The 11,468-nt window shown below is 37.4% G+C and overlaps 1 protein-coding gene across 1 annotated transcript in view; it reads right to left on the minus strand.

Annotated features, from left to right (window-relative positions):
- The window catches only part of khdrbs2 (KH domain containing, RNA binding, signal transduction associated 2), a 54,225-nt gene extending 51,679 nt beyond the window's left edge, over positions 1-2,546 (minus strand). The window contains exon 1 of the mRNA XM_030772817.1: positions 2,456-2,546. Coding sequence (XP_030628677.1) covers positions 2,456-2,546 — 91 coding nt within the window. The remainder of the gene's footprint in view (positions 1-2,455) is intronic.
- Between the last annotated feature and the right edge of the window lie 8,922 nt (positions 2,547-11,468).

The raw sequence follows: 11,468 nt of genomic DNA on the forward strand, positions 1-11,468 counted from the left end.
AAGAACTGGGTGTACCGCTTCTCCTTTATGAAGAGGCAAAACAACTTTTAGCATAACTCTGATATTCTGAGCTTGCTGAGATAAATATAGTTGAACCATAAATCCTAAAGGACCAGAGGGGGAAATAAGTCCGTGTGTGTTGTAGCGCCATTATGGAACTATCAACTTTGACTCAGTTAATCTGCTATGCCAATGTAAGCAGTGTTCTGTAATCCCTGGCCTCTGAGATTCAGGCACCCCGAGGAGGCATGAGACTATCATGAAACAAGCTGAAGGAGATAAATAAAACATATGCTTGGGTAAATAAAACCTGGCATTGAACCAGTATCCCAGCAGGACATTCAAACAAACCACCACAGTGTTTTCTATTACAGTACACAGCAGTAGAAAGTGTCATTTTGCAACAACTGCATCTAGAATAAGCTAACATCGCCTGTGTTCAGCTACTGGTGGGAAATGCTTGTTGTGATTGTATATCACAAAAAGCACAAAGGTTTATTGTGAAAAAGAAAAAAAAAAGAGATTTTGGAGGCCCTTACTTGTCCCTCAAGGTCAGGACCTACTCTTCATTTCCCAAGGACACATGTGTGTACCCGTACTCAACCATGAGAAAGCTCAAACACATCTAAAGATGAATGTTCTATTAATGGGTCTCATGAATTCTATGCCATTTTTTCCCCTTAAAAGCAAAGTTATTTTTACTTCTGTAGTGATGAATTCAAAATTCCATAAGCTCTGATAATTAAACTAATGTAATAGCATGCAAATGACTTATGCTCTTTTTGGAAAGAGATAATACCTTGATCAGATATGGAAAATTAGTTCTCACTAATCAGAATGAGTTACATTACCTTTATTTGTATTTATTTTGACTTAAGTGCCTCTAATGTCAGCATGACACGTTTTCCCCCCAAATCTTAGTACGGTGCTTACAGTGATGACTGTATGTGTAAGTCATGGAACCTAAATGCATGAATAATTATCTTTGTATTGCGTCCACAAGAGACAGAGTCCACATCTATTGAAACAGGGTTCACAGATTGCCTTTTCATGTTCTCAGGCACAACTAGCCAAATTTTGGAGTGTTCCACAATAATTCTACTGATTGACCTACTGACTGTATTGATTCAAATTAAGCATATCCAAAGCTTCTGAGAGACAGACTCCAATACAACATTTTACCTACATAATTTCGATTCGTAGGGAACTGATTAATGAGGCCATAGTCAGATATCTGCAAGAAATGCATCCACTGTCTAAGAATCCATGTAGGGCAAAGAGCCTTTTTAACGAATCTCTCATTTAAGATTTTTTTCTCTCAACATCAAACACAGCTATCAAACTGTCCAACCACTAAACTTTGACAGCGAGTCTCACATTAAATTTGTACTGTTTGAATACAGAACCCCTACAATGACATAAATGACTGTAATAATGAGGGTAAGTGCCGCGGAATGACCTATTATAATATCACAAGCTCATATAAAGCATTGTAACGTTACCAAAGAGGAGCTCCATATTACATTCTGACGCGTGGGTCTACATGAGTCTGCAATTCTGAAGTCATAATGACGGTCATGTCAATGAGCGACACATGGTCATGAAATAAAAAAGCAGACAATAAGCGCGTCTTTAAAATAATCTTTGGAAGGTTTCAGACTTAAGTCCGAAGCCTCAATGACTGACTCAATATACAAAGTGTGGTACAGTGAACCAAGCACAATTTTGGACCGACTCCGTGTTCAAGGCGGCGATTTGTTGTTGTTCTTCGCATTTCGCCTTTGAAAACATGTCGTACAACCCGAGTTGGATCAATTCTGTTGACACTATAAACTAATAAGAGGACAAATTTTCACTTTGAAATATGGAATGATTTTATCTGAAGAACATAGAAATGCAGGCTACAACGTGTATGTTCTGGCAGGTGGGACGGGCGGCGAGTGCAGGTTGGTCATATCCACCCTAGAAGCATTCGACTGTTTGGCTTTATTAAGTGTAGCAAAGCATTTGCGAGAACACTAGGTTCTAAGCAGGAATAAGGGTTTCTTATCATGGTTAGAGAGAAAAGCAACGATTTTCACTCCCAGATGTTCGGTTTAGTCACGCAGATACAAAAATAAATGTACATGCACATGTGCAGTATGCTGAATTTTTATTTATTCTTGTTCATTCTAAGTTCGTGATCTTACATGCAACAAAAATAAACACAGAGTATCCTTAAGAATGGATCTTTTGCGAATGAGTGATTCCCTAAGGGAAAATATTAACTCGTATCAGAATAAAGGGGAAAATCACCGGCACTGGATTAAGGACTAAGACTGTCATTACACGAGATTTCATCATTGTTTATCTATTAAATCAGTTATCCAGTTGTCTAACATGCGATGTAAGAAACAGACCAACGACACAGTGCGAAAGCAAGGTGATCATAAAAGCAGAAGTGATCGTACGTTACCTTCAGCCAAGAGGCGCATAGCATGAACGAACGAGGGGTCCAAGCTATCTTTTTCGGCCATCAGCTCTGGCAAGTATTTGTCCTGATCCATTTTAGGATACCTCTCCTGACCACTGTAAGTGCAGGTGAGACGACAAAAGTAATGAAAGGACGGGATATGTCTCTTGATATTGCTTTGTATTTATCTGGACAGCCACTGAAAGAAAAGCGGCACCGTGTATCGCCGTTTATGCACGCGTTAAGCTCACAATGTGAAAGAATTCAATGGTGTGCACCCATCTCTCCATGCACTGTTTAAACGTAACTCTCTCCTGTAAATCCTCCCACCTTAGCTACCGAACGAGCGCTTGAACACGCCCCTTTGTATGCTGATTGGTCATATCACAGGACTGACTGCTCGAAATCTCAAACGGTCTAAACGCAAGGATAATACAGTACAGCAGCACATCTACTCCTTTCGTCTTCGCGCGTTGACTCTGTCAGTGGTTCTGAAAAGTAATCGTGTTTTGACAGCAAACTGATTGTTTACTCTTAAATTACAAATCAATAAGCAATAGCTGGAAACAAGATGCTTTTTTCACAGCGAAATTAAGTTCACCAGTCCCTCAATTTCACAGATGACTGTTACTGAGTTGTACCGGAGAAAGGACGAAAATAACTCTTGCAGTATAAATGTGTTGTTTTTTTTTTAGATAGAAGTTGTATGCCTTCTGCACTAATGCAATCCAGGAGGATTCAATTCATAGTGCTATTGCTGAGTAAAATAAGTAAATAAACCAAGGCGAAATGAGTCCTCAGAATATATTTATTCTGTCCTGATGATGAGTTCCAAGTCAGCTCAATTTGTTATGACCATGAATACTAATCAATGGATTTCTTCCGTGACTTAGTTTGCCAAGATGGATTAGCCAGTTGTGGCAGGACTATAGGCGAACACATGCAAATGCGCATGCACACACCCAACCACCCACATTCACACACACACACACACACACACACACAGAGTGTTGCAGCAGAATGTTAGGTGGTGATGGGCTGTGTGTGTGTGTGTGTGTGAGTGAAAGTGTGTGTGTGTGTGTGTGTGTGTGTGTGTTTCGTGGGGGGGTGGGGGTGGGGGGGGGGGGTTTGTTTGTGGGCAACTTGCCTAATTAATGTTGGAATAAATTAGAGAGCTGTTGGCAAACATCTGCAGACTTAGCGTCATGTTTAGTGACTGCCTATGAATGTGATCTTATGATACTGGAATATATAGATGTGCTTTAGGTTTGCTAACTAACAATAATTATGGGAGGAAAACTGTATGAGTGTCAGTGATGACAGCAAACTTATGTTTCCAGTGCTAATTACATGGATTTACTGTAAGGCATCTTTGAAAAAAAAACAAAACATATATTGACAAATGAAATCATCACTAAAAGTTTCAAAGAGATGTGACCAGTGTAAAGAAACTTTACAAAACAAAACTGAGACATAATTTTAGAAAATTACCAAGCCACTTACTGCATACTTAATGTTCTCCCGATATGTGATCCGTCTCAGTTGAAAAGAAACTATTCACTTTAATTCACTCTGAAAGCACTTGAAAAGAAAGCAACTCCAAGAAATTTTACACAAGGAAACAAAATATACATATTTGCTGTGCAGTGTTAAGGATTTTGCATATATGTAACAAAGGTGTCTTGGATCACATTTTCATTGAAATTTATTTCCCTTAATATTGCTACAAGTCTTAAGCAATATCCTATACACACCAGTGACTTATCTCCTGAATCATTTGTACTTTGACCAAGTGCCCAAAACTGCTAATGGGAACAGTTATGATGTTTCTTAAATCTAACTTTAGTTCTCCAGAATATGCAAGAATCTGTATGCTAAATCACTGGCATCTCCATGGCCCCATACCTCTGGCATTTCTTTGTACTGAATAATAACACAATTCTTGTAATCAACAATTTCAAATCATTCAACTGCATTAACATATCACATATCACATTAACATACCATTTCTCCTCTTCTCTTCCTCTTCTTCTTGGCTGAATATTTGATATCTTGTGGTGCATTTTTTCAAGTCTAAAGATAAAATAGGACAAGAGAGTTGTGAAAAGCCAGTCAATGATGTATTTTATGTGTTGGGTTTCATTTGTTTGTGAACTGTCCACCCATACAACCAGTCTGTTTTATTTTCTTTTTTCTGACAGATTGGGGAAGAATGATCAGATGCTATGGAAGATGATTAATTTTCCAAGTATGTAAGTAAAAATAAAATATTACAACTCTCTCCAACCATTCTTTGCATTATGTGTAGGAAACTTAAATCTTTTCATCTCATCATATGCAGAGCTAGTACCTCTAATACAAAATTACATTTTTTAGAGAGAATTTATTTCTACTTTCATCAACTAATGCCTCACATTTTCCTCTCCACAGAGGTGTGCATGCTTAATAGGTACTGCTTTGAATTTTTTTTTAATTTGCTTCCACAAAGTCCTGGGAGAGTGTGCAACACATAAGTTTAGATAAAAGTGCTGAATTTCAGCATGCTCTTCATTTACTGTTACTTTAACTCACAGCTTTTCTTGTTTCTCATTATGATTTAATAGATTCTGTCTGTGTGGAAGGTAAGAGTGCAGTTTCAGTGGATTTCTGCAGCACTCTAGTGGCCGGGATTGAAACAGCATTATTAGACATATGGCCATATACATGACCAGTCACTGCAGTTTACCTTGTACTCAGAACTCATATCAAGAGATGTTGTGGGAGTTTTATCAGTCACTTTCTGGTAAAAAGCCCAGCAGACATTTGCATCTGAATGAGAAATATATTTTCTCCTATGTTTTGCAAGACAAAGTCTATTTGTTTAAACCTCTATAATTTTACACCAGAGTTTAGCTGAAATTAAATCATGCCATTTACCCACACATTGTTATAAATTTTCCTGATATCTAACTAATTCAGATTCTTGATGAAAGATGAAGGCAAAGCCCTAACAATTTTTGAAGCTAGAGAATTCTTTTCGCACACAATCAAATGTTCTTAACCTGCACTATTATTCTGAGAAAAAAATATTCAGGTATGCACCAAAACCCCAATGAAAATGGAACAAAATTGAAGATAATGGATGCTCTTTAGCAAGAAAAAACTAGCGTGTGTAGACACCATTTCTTTCTGTTTGAATTATTCAGCAGCACTGTTTAGGAGGAGATGACAACTGGAGAAAATGGGGATATTAAAGCTTGTGTGGTCTATTTAAGAACAAATGAATCTCAGGGTGTCCAAGGCCCCAGAGTCTCCTTAATCTTCTCTTTTACTCATATAGGTTCTTCCTCTCCTTTTTTTTATATCTATCTCACTCACTGCTGAGTGGAAAATAAGCCCATATTAGCTATGAGCAGGTGGTGAGATAAATCATCATGAAGAGACACTATCACATTACAGATTGCTCAGAGGAGGGTTCCATCATGAAGTGTGCTACAATGAATTATAATAGTTAAATTCCTGCTCAACTCTTTTTTTTTCTGCTCTATTCTTGGCAATCACTTTGTCACAGAAAAAAGGGGACCAGAGAGGGGCTTTCATACAGGTTGAGAAACAAATGAAGAAATGGATGGATAAAGATACATATTTACATATTTTATAGCTTATATACTTATCACAGATGTACTACAGAATACAGTAGCTGTCTTTGCAATGTGTCTAAGTACCTTCCTGAGTGGATGGAGATGACTCTTCTGTTGGTGCCTGATATAAATATTGCTCTGGTAAGATGATTAATTTTAATAGGACTGAACTGATAATGGTTATCTTTGCTCTTGGCCAAAAGTGTCATAACCAGGTTTCTTTTGAGTGTGTAAATGTAAATCCGACTTCTATAGATTGCCATAGCGAATCTCATCCTCTGCATTTAATCCATCCTATACACACACACACCCTGGGAGCAGTGAGAACACACACTAGGAGCAGTGGGCAGCTGCAGCGCCCGTGGAACGGTAAGTGCCTTGCTCAAGTGCATTTCAGCCATGTATGTTTCCTGCTGGTCCAGAGAAACGAACCGGCGACCTTTCAGTCACAAGCCCGCTTCTCTAACCCAAAAAGGTAATAACTTCAAACTTCAAAAAGTCTGACATGCTATAAGTTTGGTGGACTTTAGTGTTCCAACATGCCACTGTTTGTTGTCACCCATATTAATTTACACTGTCAGCTCTTGAGTAAAGGAAAGTTCAATAACTGCCTCTGGTCAGAAATGTGCACAAAGTATAGCATGTTTGTTAATTACAACAGCTGTAAATGGAACCGCAGGTCCACAGATAGTAACTAGAGTGTATCCATGCTTCTACAAAAATTCACCAGTGATGAATATATTCTCTCATCTTTCTGGTTCCTCAGCCTTTTGCATGCAATGACATGGCCGTATCCTTTCTTTTGAAGACAAGATTATACCTGACAGTTACGGAGACAATTGAAGTAATGATTTGATTGTCACTGGGGCGACTTAATTTAAATTAAAATTTAGGATTTGTAATTAAATTCTGGCAGTTTGAGGGGTCATAAGCTTTAATAAACATAGACAAAATACTTTAAATTACCATCCACCTCCTGAGCACATGGTAATGCCAACACCTTGTGCTCCAGACTGAGGGGAAGACAGGAATTATAATTGTTTGGGCAAGCATGCTCAGAATTTCAAGCTAAATTGTTTTTCCTCCAGCAAAGAATGAATGGTTTTTAATATACACTTGATTCTCAGGGTGCAGGGCATTTGGCTGCATAAAACAAGAGGAACATCTCACAGTTGTGCAGCCAGAAGTCTACTTTAAAAAATGTGGAAAATCTGAAGATTCTGTTATCTATCTATCTATCTATCTATCTATCTATCTATCTATCTATCTATCTATCTATCTGTCTGTCTATCTATCTGTCTATCTATCTATCTATCTATCTATCTATCTATCTGTTTGTTTTTTGTTTACTTATTCTTGAGGCAATGAAACAATGACTGTAAAAGCACTACAGTTCATGTTTTAAGATTGTGTATTATAAATATTTAGGATATCTTAATCAAATAAACAAATCAGATATTCGGTAAACATTTTGTAAGGCATTTAAGTGCATTGCCTTCAACAGTCCACAATGCATACTGATGAAGGCCTAGTTTTCTGCATCTTTTACTCCTTTGTCAACTATGTAAAATTTTTCAATAATTAAATGAGCTCTTCAAACTCTAACTGAAATTTAACTTAATCTAACTGAAATCTAACTGAAATGAGGAGACAGATCTTTCAGAGCATGACAACTCTACTCAGAAAAAAGCCATTATCTTTACTGATACACAAAGTGACTATTTCCAAACACTTAGGCTGTTGATGAACACGTAACAAGTTCTCTCAATACCCAAGGGATGAGTAGCATTTGGGAAAATCAATGAGAACATTTTAAAGAATAACACCTCAAAATGTAGAGCAGAGTAAAAGATAACTAAAAAGAGGTTTGAATGGGCATTGAATCAAAATGGACAATATCTCAAACCATTTACCCTTAATATGCCCAAATGACTTGTATGTAGTAACTTTAAAGAACAGGCATTGATTTTTCATGCATTTTACCCGCCAATTAACCATAAATTACAGTCTAGTTACCCATAAAAGAACCCCACTCAACAGAATGAAGTTTATTAAAACTAATTTGTCCTTCGTATGGTGTATACTAGCCCCTTATCTAAAGCAGTCTTCCCCACAGCATTAGATCAGCTGCAATAGTACTTCAACTATTTTCAATTTAAACATTGTCTTTGAGGGTCCTAACAGTGTTGTGGATCTTGTTTTTGTAATAGAGGGATATACTGGGGAACATTTGTTGGAATTATACATATAGCTAACACAAGCCAATTAATTCACACTGAAAATACATAAACAATGCGTACATTGTCATATAATGATGCAAACAATCACTTTTAAATTATAAATGTCCTTCTAAATTCCCCAGAGACCTAACTGAGTGAAGCAAAAGTCAGTTTAAAAAACCTCAAAAATTATGACTAATGCACAGGAAAGAAGTCTAGAAAAAAAGATAGACGACTATGATCAATATCATGGCATTAAAAGAAACACCATAGCCCAGATCAATGGCATAAGCCAAGCTCATTTATGACTGCAGTTTGCCATTTTTTACACTCCTATGGGAGAAAAATTCAATAAAAATAATTGGAGCAAATGCATAACACAGAGGAAGTTTGTAGAAATACTCAGCATTGATCGTAAAGAAAAAAATGGTTCTTAAGTGCAAATGAGTTAGTGAGGAGAACCATACATCAAGCATTATATACCCACCCATACATCACTTTGAGCACAGATATAACAATTCATTGAGAGGGCTGGGCATTAGTTTTACTGTGCTGCACAGGAAATGAGTTTGCTGTCATTCTTGGGGACAAACACCTGCTAGTGTTACCCAACTCATTAGCTGAAAACCACATCTAAATAAAGAATCCATAGCTTAAGTGTTTGGTCTCCCACTTGTCCTCTTAAATGCATAAGACATGTTCAGATCAATACATATGGCATGCCAGGAGAAATATGATGCTCTAATTCATCATTATTCCTTAGAGATCGTCATGGTCGATCTCTCCTCAGGACACTTGACTCTTAAATACTCATCTCTCTGCTCTTTCCTCTTCTCTTGCAGCATGAGTGGCATCCGCATAGCTGAAAACTCAAATGCGTTAGCAATTAACATGCCTTCAGAGACAGAGAAGAGCATGCCGTGTGTCTCCTCTCTCTCTTAATTCTAACCCTGTACAATGTGCTTGGGTCAAGGAGGATGTTATCCACTGACATTGAGAATACATCATTTTTATGGCCTGAGAAGGATACCAACATCTTGATGAGAATTTCTAACATAAAAAAAGGAAGGGAAAGAGAATTTAATGATTATCAATAAAAATGTATTTGATCATTTTGAAGGAAAGTCCACATTTGAACTATGCATTAGCGTGAAATGATTAAATATATATCTGTAATTACTAATAAATAATAAATAAGGCATTGAGAGAGATTGTATATCAGTACCTTGGGACAATACAACATAGACACATGCACTATATTGCAGAATATGCTTTCCATAGCCTCCCACAGACTTATAAGGCCAAAAAACAAACAAACAAAAAGTTGCAAGTACTTTGCACAAAAGGTAAATCATTTCAACATGTAAAGCTCAGATCATGCGAATTTATCAGTCAAATATTAGACAAGACTAATAACTAATATTGATTGAACAAGCAATACACAAAATGGAAAATGATCCCTGATTTGGCATGACCAAAGAACATTTCAAAAGGATGCTTCACTGGTTTTACACATATGTTTCACACACCTTAGTCACATGTTTCTGTTATAAAGAACATCTCCCGGTCAGCTCTTTAATAAATGAGTTTCTAGAGCAATTTAAGAAATCCACTGGTTTTTGAAAGAGCTCAATTATCCGCAGTGCATCAGTCATGGGAGCCATAAAATTAATGAATGTATTGAAGGGAATGGCATCATAAATTATGATGACACATACCAGTCAAAGAAAATGGCATCAGGAGAAAAGAAGACCTGAATCTACATATCTGAACCCCATTCTCAACAAAAAACACAATTTGAATTGGACAAAGCTGATATTTATGACAGGGCTGCCAACCATGGTAAACAAGGCCAACACAAAATGATACTTAGTTCAGGGTACTGAGCACAAAACCTCCCATCTAGAGCAATGGAAGAAAATAATATGGTCTTCTGGGAGATCTTTTACCCTTTTCCCTATATCTGGACAGGTTTATGTTTGGAGGAAGCCAAAGAAAGCCTTCATCCCAATCCGCCTGTTCCCAGCTGTCAAATAATGATGGTGGACCTGTTATAGGCGGGCAGATATCTTGTGGGCATCATTGCATCCAGTTATTGCTGTGCATGGTAGAATTATGGCCAGGAATGCAAGCAAATGTACCCTGTGGTGCAAATAGATTTTCCTCAAGATAATAATACTCACATAAACATTTTTTTTCATTTTCTAAGATGGTAGCAGAGCTATAAACACAGCTAAAAAAGATTCCAAGCAATTTCATGAATGCCAAAATGAAGCCAAAAGCATTCCATTGCATTCCACAGTCACCAGTTCCAAACACTGTAGGATTTTGATTGGAGGTCCTGGTGCATAGACTGTGGATTTGATTCCCACTACCTTACCTCAAACAACTTTAGGTTTCCTCTTTGAGGACTGATTAAAACATAAAAAAAAAAAAAAAACTGCAGTGTTTAAAACAGTTGTATAACAGTATTAGAAGATGGACTGTAACTGTTCTGAATGCTGGGCAGCCCAGCTTCTTAAAAGTTAATAAATATTAGTGTTCGAGTTCCCGATTCTTCTGTCTGCTCCCATCATTTTTCTGTATTGAATATCAATTTAACTCCGGACTGATTTCAGGCCTGAAGAGAGCGTTCACTGTTCTGGAAAACAGATAATTCTGATTTAGTTGCTGAGTTTGGCGAAATTTGGTGTTGTGTTGCAAACTTATGGCACATATAAATGAGTAGTGAACTACAGTAAATGCAGTGGACGCCGTGAACTGAATCCAGTTGTTGTCATAATCCTTCATAATCCATTTCAGAAAAGATGCAGCGTTAGAAGACTGATGAGTTTTGGTGGGCTACTGATACTTTCACTTCTGCTCACGTCTCACAGAGCCAGTGATCCGAATTACAATCCCACGAAAACAGTTTTATCCTTCTCGTGAGTACCTGCCTCATATAGGCTATTTAACACCAAATTCCCTGACAAATGCTATGGTACGATATGTCGGTTGAAAAGGCAGCTAACAAAAATTAACCAAACAGGATAAGAGGCTGAAAGCTCATACCTCGTTATTTTTGGGACTCGTTTTAAATTGTTGAAACAGCTGATACTGTTCTGACGATACTTCCTACTAGATAACCTTCTGTGTAGCTTATAAAATGCGGCTATCCCTCGGAGATCTGGATAACTT

This window comes from Chanos chanos, chromosome 4, assembly GCF_902362185.1.
Source record: "Chanos chanos chromosome 4, fChaCha1.1, whole genome shotgun sequence".
NCBI classification, from domain to species: domain Eukaryota; kingdom Metazoa; phylum Chordata; class Actinopteri; order Gonorynchiformes; family Chanidae; genus Chanos; species Chanos chanos.